The sequence below is a fragment of the Notolepis coatsorum genome (genome assembly GCF_963971535.1).
Source record: "Notolepis coatsorum genome assembly, chromosome: 6".
Classification (NCBI taxonomy): domain Eukaryota; kingdom Metazoa; phylum Chordata; class Actinopteri; order Aulopiformes; family Paralepididae; genus Notolepis; species Notolepis coatsorum.
The window spans coordinates 74,057,561-74,071,283 of NC_140170.1; the positions used below are offsets into that span (position 1 = coordinate 74,057,561).

The 13,723-nt window shown below is 46.4% G+C and overlaps 1 protein-coding gene across 3 annotated transcripts in view; it reads right to left on the reverse strand.

Annotated features, from left to right (window-relative positions):
- The window catches only part of LOC311230941 (serine/threonine-protein kinase WNK2-like), a 76,444-nt gene that overhangs the window by 37,476 nt on the left and 25,245 nt on the right, over positions 1–13,723 (reverse strand). For all 3 annotated transcript variants that reach the window (XM_084317395.1, XM_084317394.1, XM_084317393.1), the window contains one exon: positions 13,020–13,163. In XM_084317395.1, the coding sequence (XP_084173521.1) occupies positions 13,020–13,163 (144 nt within the window). The remainder of the gene's footprint in view (positions 1–13,019; positions 13,164–13,723) is intronic.

The window sequence follows — 13,723 nt, forward strand, 5'->3', positions numbered from 1 at the left end:
TATCTTCATTGGGGAAAGTCTGGCGGTGTTGTAAAATTGTGTATTTTATGGTTTAGTTCGTTTTTATTGTGGATCTATTGTGATGTTACTTGTGTTACGGGTGTTCTATGAGAACAGGTGTAGACCAAATGGGGATCTTGTGTGGTTGAAAGTAGAGGACAGACTACTTTCTGTCCTCTACAGAAAGTAGTCTATTCAGAAATATAACTGTGTCCAAACAACCAAGCTGCCTGTACTCAAATAACCTTTTCCCAAGACAGACATGAGCACAGGACAAGACATGTTACCAGGGGCCATGTTTCAATTCCTCTACCGAGATCAAGTGCAATGAAAATAACTGCTATGTAATGTATAGGGCTATCTCACAGTGGAATAGGTTGCCATATGCAATTACTCAAGCAACAAGCAAAGAAAGCTTTAAAAAGCAAGTAAAGAGGTTACTTTTGGGTACAGGCACAATGCTTGACATATAACATTTTATTATTTTACATTTTGTAATATTTTGATATAATGCTAATGTAATGAGTTGGGTTGGATGGTTGTGGGGGGGGGGGGTTGTTTGATTATGTTATGTATAGTGTTTCGTATGTTTGTTGTTGGTTTTATTTTTTATTATGTTTGTTTGTATTTATTGTTTTCTGTGGACCCCAGGAAGAGTAGCTGTTGCCATTTGTAACAGCTAATGGGGATCCAAATAAACTTAAACTTAAACTTGTTGATCTGTGAAGCCCGTCTAGGCAACTCGTTGTGATTTTGGGCTATACAAATGGCCAGTACATCCAAATGTCTTTTGCATTTCACATTTATATTTATGCAAATGACATGTTGTCAGCTTGTGACTGCAACTTGTTCTTGTTCGTGGACGACTCAGCCCTGCTGGTCTCTGACAAGAACAAGTTACAGGTTGAAACTCGGCAGAATCTGCACCTGGCTCGCTGATAACAAACTATCATTACACCTGGGTAAAACAGAGTCCATTCTCTTCGGATCAAATAACAAACTCAGCAAGACCGACGGCTTCTCAGTTACAGTGGGTGACAATATTGTCACAAGGAAAGATGAAATTACATACCTAGGTTCCATCCTAGAGGTAAATCTTTCCTGTGACAAAATGGCATCCAAGGTTGTAACTGAGGGGTACAATTCCCTGACTGTATTAATCAAGTATTAGTATCATTAAACTACTACCGTCTTATGTACATTACTGGCCAATACCGTACACAGGTATATGATGAGAACTTCTCCACAATAACACGGTTTCCACACAAATACTCGTTTAGAATATTTATTACATCAAAAGGTATTATTACATTTATCATTTGAATGCACTTGTAAGACAAAGAATGTGCGTAGGCAAGTCAATACTGAATATTAGGAATTCTCTATTGTACTCTGGGAAGGGGTGTACTACCGGTTGTAAGCCAGCAGGGGGAGGCAATGCTCTATGAAAGTCAAGGGTCCACGGAGGCGATATCACCCCTGTGTCAGCGGGGAAAGCAGCAGCTGTAATCCTAGGGTGCGCGCCGCAGATGAAGCCGTGGAGTCTCTGCTCCGACAGAGACGGGCTCGAGTGATGTCCTCACGGGCACGTGTAGATCTCACAGCAGTGGGGTAGACGGTTCTCTGCTCCAGCAGCTTGATCCAAGCAATGAAGAATAATAATCCTTGCCGGAAAGTGGCTCTGCAATCACCGGTGTAGGTATCCTCCGTGGTGCGCGGTGGTTCACAATTGAACTTGACGTTACTATCCTATCAGCATGCGGCAATAAGTGCTCTATGTAGACACACAATTACCCACTTCACGTGGTCTTTGACTCGTAATGAAGGCTTTTACTAGTAAGGAGCGAACGATACGTTAAACAAACGTACTAGGATAACACGAGACTCTATCTTGGGGCAATACGAGCCCTACTCTGCCCACGTTGCGTAGTGGGGAGAGACGTCACTTGGATAACTGGAACTGAACGAGACTGAACGGGACAAGGACTCCCGTCAAGGAGTCGCTTGGGGTGCTGGGTTCGAGGTCAGCTACGTCTGGAGCGCAGCTGAGGGGGGTGGAGTTCCGAACTCCCTCTGGTACCCACGGTTCTCTCACGGGCCTCTCGCTTAATGTCAATAGCCTCTGCTGTACGGGGGAGAGGCCGGTGTCGCTCGCCTCTGTGTGTAGGCAGCGTGTAGACGTGGGTTGACTGTCAAGTCCGTAGAGGGGGCCCTGGAGCGTCCATCCCAGTCGGGTCTGAACCGCGACTGGGCATCCTTTAGGTCCGACGTGGGCCGCCTCAATTGGGAGAATGAGGTCCGCGTGGTCGGAGCCGATGAGCAGGGTCGGTGTGGCGCCGTCGATAAGCGGTATAGGTAGTTGACGTAGGTGCACATACTTAGCCATCAGCTGTGGGATGGGGTAGGTGTACTGAGACAGGCCTATGTCGTGGCTAGTGAAGACGTTGCTTATACTATACTGCTTCTCGGGCTGGTCCACCGCTGCTATCTCGAAGGAGACCTTTTCACCCTTTATGGTCTTCTGGTCCCTTCTGATGGTGCGTATGGTCATCGTATCTTTGACACCTCGCAGGCCCAACTGGGCTGCTGCGGAAGCGAGGAGGAGAGTCTTTTCAGACCCATCGTCCAGGACGGCGTAAGTGTCCAGGACCTTGTCCTCGTAGCTCAGGAGCACCCTGACCACTTTGAGGAGCACACGGGGGGTCCCGCTATGCTGGTCAATGTGGAGCACTCCTGTGGGTGGTGACGTAGAATCTATATGGTGCGAGTCGCACCGTGGCTCCCAGTGTCTGCTGTAGCAGTCGGGACACCAGGGAGCGGTCTGGTGGAACTTTGGTGCTGGTGCCACCGCCTCGGCATGGTACATTACCGCGACGGGCCCACTCTGTTGTCCTGGCTGACGCCTGTTGATGTCATGCAGGACCTCCAAGTGGGTGCCACCGCACCTGCTGCACTTCTTTTTCAAGCGGCACTCAGCTGCTAGGTGGCTGCGCGCGCAGCGGAAGCAGCGGCGGTGGTCCTTGACCCACTGACTCACATCATCCGTGGTCAGCTTCTTGAAATCTTCGCACTGATACAGCCGATGTTCTCCCTCACAGTACTGGCACTCAATCTTCCACTGGTCCTCTTTCGTCGAGGGGGTGTTGTGGTTCTTGTGTGGTACTGATTCGGCTTGGTGCATAACGGTCACCAACCGGCGGTTATCCGTTTGTCCCCGAGGTCCGAGTCTTGGGCTTGGTCCACTCCATACTAACGTGTCGAGTCGTAGGCTACTGACCTCCCTGGCGAGGAACTCAGATAGGTCTAGGAGGGATGCCTCTGGACCGTTGGGGTCGCGGTAGTCTCTCTGCCGCCTGAAGCGCGCTTGTCGGGCGGGGGGGAGCTTCTCTAATATCCTCTCTACGTTAGAGTTAGCGTACAGTTCGTAGATACCCTTTTCCTTTTGGGACCCCAGCATCCCTACCAGGGACTGTACCTTGATAGACAGGTCATCTAGCGCTCTGTTGTCTCTGGCTGGGGGGAGACGGTCAATGTCTCTTATCTCCTGTATCACGTAGTCCCATACGCGTCCATACCGTTGGTCGAGTGCTGCTAAAGCCGCTGTGTATGGGGTAGTAGAGTTGGCATAGGCCAGCGCTATATTGTGCGCTCTGGGCACCTTGAGGTGCTTCAATAGGGTAGCATACTTGTGGCGTTCATCAGCTACATCAACCATCATTGTCTCTAAGCACATCCGTAGCTCCGTGTACTGTGCTCGGTTCTCATGGGTGAAGTCTGGAAACGTCGGTGCGCCAAGGTACGATGTCATGGATGAGCGTTGGGGAAGAGGCCTCCTAGGCGAGTCTCCCCGTGCGTGTCGTCTTGGGCTGGTACTTGGTGGGTACCGAAGGTCGGGTACCCAGGTGCTGTCCCTCGGGGCTGGCGGTGCGTCAAACTCACCCGTGAGTTGAGTCGGGGGTTTGTAGCGCAGGGCCTCTGGGCTGACTTCTGGGCTGTACTGGACCTCCTGGTCCAGAGTACGTTGCTGCTGGTCGGGGCTGTACTGGGCCTCCTGGGCCAGAGTACGTTGCTGCTGGTCGGCTTGACATTCCTCCTCTTCCTCCTCCTCTCCCTCTGCTAGGACCTGGAGTCTTCTGTTCAGTCTCTCGGCGTGGTTCGGTTCTTCCCGGTTGCTGGGTCTCGTATGGACCGGCTGGGGAGGGGGTTCGGAGACGTGGACGGGATCCTCCTGTTGGCGGGGTCCCGGGTCGCTTCGTCGGGTAGGGGAATGTGTCCTAGACCCATGTCTTGACGATCTCTGAGAGCTCCGTGTGGAGTGAGGGGGTGTCGCCATGGCAACCAGTTTGTCCATCAGCTCCGCCTGCAGCCGGTCGCGCTCTGCCTCGCGCTGGGCATGGGCGGCGTCGCGCGCTGCTTCGCGCTGGGCATTGGCGACGTCGCGCTGCGCATTGGCGCTGGCCTGGGCAGCGTCGCGCTGTGCGTTGGCGGCGTCGCGCTGGGCATGTGCGACGTTGCGCTGTGCATTGGCGGCGGCGTGCTGTGCATTGGCGGCGGCGTGCTGTGCATCGGCGCGGCTTCTCTCAATGTTCTCTTCTGTCTGGAGGCGTCTGGTCTCCAGTCTTATGCGGTCGTCTTCACTCCTTTGTTGCGCCTGGAAGCGCTCTCGCTCGAAAATGTTCGCGCTCGCGCGTCTGTTGCGCTTGAAGTCGATCGCGTTCGGTGGAGGCTGCCAGGGTGGCGATGAGTGCTTGCGCCAGCATCTTGTCCGCCGCGCTGGGGGAAGACGCCGTTCGGGGCGATCGGCTCCCGGCAGTGCTTGTTGGAGATCCGTTCTCCTGTTGCGCACCGAGGAGATGGGTGCGCGTCTCTTCTTGTGGTGGGTCGGGTTCCATCCTGGGAGGGCTTTCTTTATCCTGGAGCGCTCCGGGGACTACCTCGTCGGCGTTGTCGGGGGATAAAGTCGTGTCAGTTCCCTCCTGGTCCCCACCGTGAGCTTGGTCAGTTACATTAGAACCCACTAGGGCCTCTGTTGGCGGGGTAGCCTGGTTGGTAGGGTCGGACATAATTTTACTATCCGCTTTAGTTATTTTATCCGTATCTAATTTCCCTTTAAAGCTAGGTATTGGACTGACAGAGTATGCCTCTAGATAGGGAGGTGGCTGCCGTCTGCGCTGCGGGCGATCTAGCTTAGGAGAACCGTTTGTGGAGTGTTCGTCATCGGCCATGTCAATATTAATATTATATTAATATTACGCTAATTATTATCTCCGGCTCGAAGGACCAATTGTAACTGAGGGGTACAATTCCCTGACTGTATTAATCAAGTATTAGTATCATTAAACTACTACCGTCTTATGTACATTACTGGCCAATACCGTACACAGGTATATGATGAGAACTTCTCCACAATAACACGGTTTCCACACAAATACTTGTTTAGAATATTTATTACATCAAAAGGTATTATTACATTTATCATTTGAATGCACTTGTATTGTACTCTGGGAAGGGGTGTACTACCGGTTGTAAGCCAGCAGGGGGAGGCAATGCTCTATGAAAGTCAAGGGTCCATGGAGGCGATATCACCCCTGTGTCAGCGGGGAAAGCAGCAGCTGTAATCCTAGGGTGCGCGCCGCAGATGAAGCCGTGGAGTCTCTGCTCCGACAGAGACGGGCTCGAGTGATGTCCTCACGGGCACGTGTAGATCTCACAGCAGTGGGGTAGACGGTTCTCTGCTCCAGCAGCTTGATCCAAGCAATGAAGAATAATAATCCTTGCCGGAAAGTGGCTCTGCAATCACCGGTGTAGGTATCCTCCGTGGTGCGCGGTGGTTCACAATTGAACTTGACGTTACTATCCTATCAGCACGCGGCAATAAGTGCTCTATGTAGACACACAATTACCCACTTCACGTGGTCTTTGACTCGTAATGAAGGCTTTTACTAGTAAGGAGCGAACGATACGTTAAACAAACGTACTAGGATAACACGAGACTCTATCTTGGGGCAATACGAGCCCTACTCTGCCCACGTTGCGTAATGGGGAGAGACGTCACTTGGATAACTGGAACTGAACGAGACTGAACGGGACAAGGACTAAGAGGAATTCTACATTTCTTGCGCCATATTTATATACACAGTGGACAAATAGTGCCGCTCTGCTTTCGGTAGCCGTATTCCTGCGCGGAGCTGGGCTAGTTGGGACATGTTCGTCGGCACTATTGAACTTGACTCAAGGGGCCTGTCTGCTGGCGCCAGGTTCTTGTCCAATGAGAGAATGAACTATTATGGGCTGTAGGCTAAAGGGATATTCCGTGCATATGTACAAAGAATATACAAGGGATATCAAACGACATACAAATACTATTCAATATATATCCATAAATAAATATATATATTCGGTTTAATCTGACCCTTTGTAACAAAGGTAATAAAAAAAGTCAACCAACAAACTAGATTCTTGTACCGGATCTCCTCTCTGGTAAACAAGAATACCCTGAAGACTCTGGCAGGAGCACTCATTCAAGGGTACTACGACTATGCTTGCACCTCATGGTACCAAAGCACCTCAAAGGCGCTAAAAACAAGATTACAAACATCACAAAACAAACTGGTCAGACTTCTACTTGACCTTACCCCTAGAACCCACCTCACCCCTGCCCACTTTGACAACCTAGGATGGCTTAGAGTAGACGCCAGAGTACAGCAACTTGCAATGGGCCTGATCTACAAGATACACTATACGACTAAGGTACTTCCCAAAGGTCAGTGAATACCACAACCACAACACCAGAGGAAGCTCAACAAATCATGTTAAACCCAGATTCGGCTCAAACAAGGGACTAAACACGTTTCGCAATTATGCCACATCAATGTGGAACGCCCTACCCAAAGCTGTAAAGGAATGTGAATCCCTACCCACATTCAAAACCGCTCTTAAAGAGCACCTACGGGAGGCTGCAATTCGAAACTGGCCACCGTAAATGTCCAAACCCCCCCCCCACCCAAACCCCCTCCCCACCGCATGTATATATTCTCTCCCCGCCGTATGTATATTTCTCTCCCACCCACCCACCCCCTCCAAATGTACAGTCTCCTCCCCACCGTATGTATATATTCTCTCCCCACCGTATGTATATTTCTCTCCCACCCACCCACCCCCTCCTAATGTACAGTCCCCTCCCCATCATATGTATATACTCTGTCAGGATCTATGGGTAACAGTACTGTATATTTGAATATCGTATATGTCACAAATGTAACAGTACTAAATACCTGTATGTCATGTATGTCCCTATGCCATAAATGTCATGTATGTTGTGTATGTCATAAATGTCACTATGAATTGAAAATGGGGGACCCTGATGTAAACAAGACAAACGTCTTTCTCTGGTCTGCATCCCCTTAACAATTGTGTGTATTGAGCCATACTGTATTGTACCCATTCTGCAATCTGTTAAATAAAGTTTTCATTAATTAATTCATTCACACTTTGAGTGCCAGCAGGGGGCGCACGATTTATCGCTTGAATGCCAGCCTTTTTGGACTGATTTTCCGATATTTCATGATTTTCGCGGAGCTATTTCTATATTCTGTGAGGATTGGTTCTTTCCCCACCACAGGCTTCTTAAGGTACTGTGATGATTGGTCCGTTCCCCGCCACACGCTCCGTTCCTTTAAGGTACTGTGAGGATTCTGTGATGATTGGTCCGTTGCCGAACGCACACTTCTAAGTCAAGTATCAATTACCATCACGCACCTGATGTGTGTTCTAATCAGCGCCCCAGAGGCTTCATATACTCTGACCTTCTGTCATTCGATGCCGGGTCGTTTTGAGTACTACTGTTCTGGAATACAACTGCTTTGCCTGCTTTTTTCCCGTTGCTGTTTCCTGGTCTATATTCTCTCCAGGACCTTTCTGTGGAGAACTGTTTGGAGCTGCGCCTTGTTACCCGTTACGCGTTGCACTTGGGTGAGTGGAACAAAACCCCTCTGGATCATTTGGATTGTGTGTTATTGAAGAAACACAGAAGATATCATTTTGTTTGCTCTGGATAGTTCTGATTGTGTGTTATTGAAGAAACACTGAAGAGATAATTTTGTTTGCTCTGGATAATTCTGATTGTGTGTTATTGAAGAAGCACTGAAGATATAATTTTGTTTGCACTGGATTCAGCCGGATTGTGTGTTATAGAAGAAGCACTGAAGACATCTTTTGTTTGCACTGACTCTGCTAATTGTGTGTTGGGGAAAACACTGATACCTCTCTCTTTCTCCGTTTCCCACCTCGAGGAGGAGTTGGGAGTATCTGCAGAGCCGCTACAACATCATATGCCAAATTCCCACCACTGTCGCCAGGAGGATTCTGCAGAGCGGCTGATGATTCTGCCGGAGGCAGTCTCCCCGTTTGTTTGATTACTGTGCCTTATCCATCTTTTGACTCTGTAAATAAATACGCCCTAGCATTTGGCTAACTCTGAACTTCCTGTCTGTGCCGTTGCGTTTGAGGTCGGTTACAAACCATAACATATTCTATATTATGGCTATGTGTCTAATACGCCCGTCGCTTATCAATGACTTGCTTGCAGTCAACATGTATGAAACGGATTGTTTTTTCATCAGTACATTTCCGTTTTATACCGTTTTGAAAAACTGACGTTTTTGGAAATTACTAGAAGAAAAAAAAGATTCCGCGATAATAGCTCTTTACTGGAATACACACAACACGTTGTCATTTTCCAGCTGATTTATTAATCGTTTTCAAATAAACGCTAGATTATCGATAGTATATGTGTACTTATGCACGCTAGAGAAGCGGGCTGAAAAATCGATTATCTATGCCCTGCCTGGCGCTAACGCTGCACACACACACACACACACACATAGGGGACACGTTGAGATTAGGGATGTCCGATATTATCGGCCGACCGATATTATCGGCCGATATCGGTAGTAAAATGTGATTATCGGAAAATATCGGTATCGGTTTAAAAACAAAAAAAAACAATAACAATATTTGTTATATATATATCCAGTGAAATTATTAGTTACCTGAAATTATTCAGTTTTTTGGACGGGGAAACCCTGCATATATCGGTATCGGTTGATATCGGTATCGGAAATTAAGAGTTGGACAATATCGGAATATCGGTATCGGTAAAAAAGCCAATATCGAGCATCCCTAGTTGAGATATATGTGAAAAATACATCTGATTACCCCAAGACTAGTAACATAGATTCCTTACCTCACATCAGATGTTCTGCAAAAAGATTATTCCAATTCCTGATCGCCATTCCAAATATCGATCGCTGCTCTGAGTGTCCACAATGAATCCAATCGTCTCCGGTTACATGCCTGAGAAGTAAAATGTGGATTCCGGGTTTTTTTTCCCCAATGCAGTTCCATTGAGTCCAATCCAATGGGTGCATTACCATCCGGGAGACAATAGGGGGCGGCATTTTCCCTGTTCGAGCTCATAGACAGTCCCAATGATAACGTGAGGCTAGATTAATGAAACATTTATGGATATCGCTAATAAAAGCAATAACGATTAAATAACGAGATTTCTCGTCCCTGGCACTCAACGCATGGCATGAAATCACAAGATTTCTCGTGGCTGGCACTCAATGTGTTGTTAATACAAACTGTGTATAACAAGTCAGCAGGAGGGGTGCATCTCTGGGAGCCAAGGGTCAGTGGCATTATTTGTCAAACAGTGTCGAACACTAGAGTGTTACACTCTGAGCCCATAGTAGTATAGACATAGTAGCATAGTAGTAGGTAGTAGTATAGGTATAGTAGCATAGTACATAGTACATAGTAGTATAGACATAGTAGCATAGTACATAATAGTAAATAGTCTTTGCCATGGTAACAAGTCAACTTTCTGATTCTCACGCACAAAACCGACACCAATTTCAATCTTGTTCCGACCCTTGAATCTAACGTGATAAACTATCAATATATAAAGTTCATATTTGCATTTCAACACTGTAACGTAAATCTGTCATCATATATCAGTTTCCACAATCTAACTATAAAGGAGGGAATCTCTGTCTGTCTGTCCCTGATAAACGTTCATCTGATTGACTTCACACTTGGCACGTGTGTTGCTGAGGACCCAGAGGAGTACAGAGTCTAGTGTGAAGTGGATTAGATGAACACTGCAAGCAGCCATATTGCGGTTCTCAAGAATGCTGTAAGCAGCCATACTGTGAGCCAAGCATGATGTAAACATTTGAATCTTAATACAATTATTACTCAACTCCGCTCCCGTCAAATGCCCGAATAAGTGAATAAGTGGAACCATATAAACCCGCTACCATGAGAAACTCCAGGGTTGGCAGGGTTGCTTTATACATGTCTTCCATTACAATTTCCTGTTGAAAAATGTATTCAGTAACTTACTCTAGGTATCAAAATATTAAAGTAATGGAATTTGGTTAATTTGAGTTACTTTTGGATAACCTCAATTGGAATACAGTAAAGATGTTGTATCCTGATTATTACGTAATGCCGTTACTATATTCCGTTACTCCACAAGCCTGAGGGTTTGGGTTCCTCTGTTTATCTGGAACCAGGCAGGTCTTAAAACAGGTGACTCCCCACTGGTCTATAACAACATAATTCAGTCCCCCCAGGACTCCACGGTAAAAAATCTCAAATTCCAAGATGAATTCAATTCCGTGATTGTAAAATAGCAATTTCGAGTGAATGCAAAAAGCGGAAACAATACATTCAAGTAAGAGTGAAATGTGATCCTTTACTGACATCTACTGGTGGTGATATGCAACTGCAAAATGTGCCAATCACGTGGGTGCTAGCTGTTCTGATTGGTGTGGAACCAATTAAAAGCGCTGTATTTTTTGTTTGTTTGTGTAGGCTACGTTAGTTCTGTGCTCTGACCCTAAACCAGGAGGAGATTTGTGTCTCTGATCCGGTCAACATTTCTGCAGCTAGTAGATAGTAGCTACTGCGAGGCTGCATCCAACTTCCCCGACAACATCGGGTCCAGTTAAATCATTGGTACATCCTAACTTAACACTAATTCTGCTGGCCTATCAGTATCTTTGGAGAAGGATCATACTTGGCTGTCAATGTCGAGTGTCTCCCACAATTTGCCACTTCAGAATGCAAACTGTTGTACTTGTCTTAATAGCCATTCAAAAATTATTATTCCTATTTTACAGTGTTATTGGTGATGGCAAAGTCGTTTCATTTAAGTGCCAAAAAATTCCTTATATTAACACCATTAGGCATCTATGAGCAGGGTAGAAAAGTGTACCAATTACTTCCACATTATTCCTGTATTATGTGTATCAACAGAGGAAGCCAGAGCCTGGCAAACAGGCATCTCGATGAAGAACTGTGTCTCTAGTTTCTTTTAACCCCTTCACAATCTTTCTCCAGGGTCTCACACTGTAGCTGGGCTAGGGATGGGTACCGAATTCTGTACTTTTAAGGTACCGAACCGAAACACGTCGGTACTACCGAGTATCAATTCAAGTGAGATACAGATTTTTTTTTTCTTTTTTTTTTTACTTTTTTCTTTTCTTGTCAACGTTCACACGCACAATATATGCTTACCTAGGATTTCACTTGATTCAACAACAAAGCAGTCGGAGCAATGGTAAGCCGAAAACGGTCGAAATTGTAGTTATTTGAAGTTTGGATATTTTTTGACACTAAAGTACAGAAAAAAGGTACCGTTGGGTACCGGTATCGATTCACAGGTACCGGTACCGGTACCGTATCGGTTCAAATGTGAAAGGTACCCATCCCTAAGCTGGGCCCTCCTTGTGTCTGAGTCATCTTGTATACTTATGTACAGGTAGCTGTCTATTATGATAAGTATTTATGTTCTGTATGTACAGTATATGATGTCTGCCATGATAATCTTTCTTCTGAGCAGATGATGTAACTATGTTGGATGTATTCCAAATCCTGTATTAATTATGTATACTTCAATATGGATTATGTATATGGCTAAGTGGCTGATTGGTGGCACTCCTTGCCTCTCATCAGCCTCATTCCTATTGGCAACCGCTGATTTGTTGCCTATTTAGTGCTAACCAAGGAAACTATAAAAGAAGGAACGGTCATCATGTCACTGTGTAGCGTGTGAACGCACATTGGTGCCAAGTGTGAAAACGATCAATTCAATTTAGTTTATTGTCATTGTATAACGAGCGAGGCACATATACAACAGAGTTGTCTGTGTCTGTGTGTCAGTTCAGCGTCATTGAGTTGAATGGGATCAGCCGTCTCCTCGTTTATGACCATTTAAACAAGTTATTACCTCGGATGTCAGAGTCATCGGCAATTTGTTGCACTGTTGACTAGCTAACGTTTGATATATTGGTTGATGTATACTTCCTCAGATAGCTGGTATATTTAGAATTGTATTATGGGCTTCAGTAGAACTGGGACCAACGTCTGACACCAAGCAGAGCATAGAGCGCTGGTATTCTGACGTGATGACCCTTCCTTCTTTTATAGTTTCCTTGGTGCTAACATGGAAAACATGGAAGTAGTAGACAGAATGGTCTGAGGACCGAAATGGTCACCCCTAGTCACTTAATCACCTTTTTCACTATGTAAATAAATACATATTTGCGTCCAGAGAGCCTCTATATATTTTGTAAATGGTAAATGGTGCATTTATATAGCTCTTTTATCCAAAGCGCTTTACAATTCGTTCTTCACATTTCACCCATTCACTCACACATTCACACACCGATGGCAGAGGCAACCCTGCAAGGGGCAATTAGGAGCCTCCCGAGCCACTTTCTTCGGATCACACTGGACAGACATACATTTACATTTACATTTAGTCATTTAACTGAACGCTTTTATCCAAAGCGACTTACAAGTTCTGTACGGCAAGTCAGCAGGAAGGGTACGACACTTTCAGCTGAGTAACAATGTTCATCAAACAGTGTTGAGTGCATAGTAGTAAAGACATATTAGTATAGTAGGAAGAGTGCGTGATAGTATAAGACAGTAAGAAGGTTACATACCTCCTGACTTAGTTGGGCGGTTATCTGTACGGCAGCGGCTGCGGCTGGGAAGCTCTGTCCTGCCTGTCTGCTCTGGTGCGCAGATGGGCCCGGTGTGGCGGGCGCAGAGGCCGTCTGGGGAGGCTGGATCAGGATCGCAGTGGGCTGGACGACAGACAGAAAGCGTATGATGATAGGACGACGTACAGTAACTGACAATGCTACACCACTCTGTAATGAAATAGAGATCACAATGACACGAGGAGTGAAGGGGGAGGATTAAATGTTCAGCGTGTTTAGGCAGCGAGAATACTCAACGATCAAAGTTATTCGTTATCAGCGGTTGCCATGGCTACATCAGAGAAGCTGCAGAAATAAAGGCGTCTACAGTGTTAGTCTTGCATCCACCTGACCACCACGATACCACTATTATACCACTATTTCACCTTTTATAATCCCTGCTGGTATAAATCACACACTCAGGGATCTCGGGGGGATATTCTTTATTGTGGATTAAAGCAGGAGGTTCTGACTTATCATTTAGTGTTTTCTTTTTCCATCACGGAGAAGAAGCAGAGCGAAGCAGGTGGCGGAGTGCGGAGAGGAGAGCGCCCCCGCGCCCCACAGCGCATCAGACCTGGGTTCAGTAGGATTTGGAAATACTTCTTTCTACATGTTTTAATCTCCTTCGACAACCAGATGGGTGAGATATGAGAATATTTACA